The sequence below is a fragment of the Aplysia californica genome, unplaced genomic scaffold, assembly GCF_000002075.1.
Source record: "Aplysia californica isolate F4 #8 unplaced genomic scaffold, AplCal3.0 scaffold00085, whole genome shotgun sequence".
NCBI classification, from domain to species: domain Eukaryota; kingdom Metazoa; phylum Mollusca; class Gastropoda; order Aplysiida; family Aplysiidae; genus Aplysia; species Aplysia californica.
The window spans coordinates 847,002-848,060 of NW_004797355.1; the positions used below are offsets into that span (position 1 = coordinate 847,002).

Below are 1,059 nucleotides of genomic sequence, written 5' to 3' on the forward strand. Positions count from 1 at the left end.
CCCCCCAAACCGACCAGTTAATCTGTGCGCGGGAGTGCGTCTCCGAATAGTAACTAGGTGCTCGCTGGAGACGTCTCCGAATATCTTCAGTCCCTTTACAGAGTCGATTCATCGATGACGTCGTTGTCTCCCTTTGTTTCTCTAGCCAGAGTGTCTTGTGTTGCACACTCGCTAAGATGCTTCGTCTGGGAGGCTCCTTGAAATGTTCCTAACAAGCGGTCATAAATATCCAAAGTCACTCCAATGTGCACTGATTTGTTAATTTTCATTGTGGAACAAAACTTAAAAAATGAAAAAGAATATATTGTTAACATACCCTCAGTTTTGATGCATGCTACTCAGGAAGTTATCTGTAACAGAGCGTGATTTTCTTGCTTTGACGGATTAGATGAAATCTATTATCATTCCCTAGACTTCAGAACAATATCAGCAGAGCAATCCATATGACACGGATTACTGAAAGAACACACGCTTGAACTGTGGAAAGAAAATAATGGTTAATCTCTTAGAAAAGTAGGATTTCTTTGAAATTGGCATATTTACTCTTGAGCAAGAACAATTTTTTTCAATTTTTTTTTATTCCTCTAACAACACTCCGTCCTCTTCCCCACACCTATCTCCCCCTCCATAAAGCTTTAAAAGACAAGAATAGTTTTCTCTTTAACCAAACAAACATACACACCATTGAAACCAAACTTCTCCTATAGGTATGGCAATGCCCACTTTTGGTGTAGATAGGTCAAGATTTCTGGACACCCCCGAAATCTGGGTTAGCCCGCTTGTCCTTAAAAGCGACTATTTGTAAAAGATTGATGAAGTACAAAGAGTTTTAAAAAGTGACGGCCCACACTTTCCCCAGGTACGAGTACTCAGCCTTCCAAGAGCCACTGGAGAATGGCACGAGCATCACTCGCTGTGGGAGTAACGGAGTGTCGTGGACATATACTGTGCTCAACGGCGTGGCTCTCGTCATGTTGGCCTATATAGTGCCGCTCACGCTACTGTTGCTGAACTACGGCAGGTAACTGGTGTTTGTGTGTGTGTGTGTGTGTGTGTGTG

The 1,059-nt window shown here is 42.7% G+C and overlaps 1 protein-coding gene across 1 annotated transcript in view; it reads left to right on the top strand.

Moving 5' to 3' along the window:
• LOC101861797 (neuropeptide FF receptor 2-like) overlaps positions 1-1,059 on the top strand; it is a 31,451-nt gene that overhangs the window by 19,527 nt on the left and 10,865 nt on the right. The window contains exon 3 of the mRNA XM_005094597.1: positions 860-1,021. Within this exon, the coding sequence (XP_005094654.1) occupies positions 860-1,021 (162 nt within the window). The remainder of the gene's footprint in view (positions 1-859; positions 1,022-1,059) is intronic.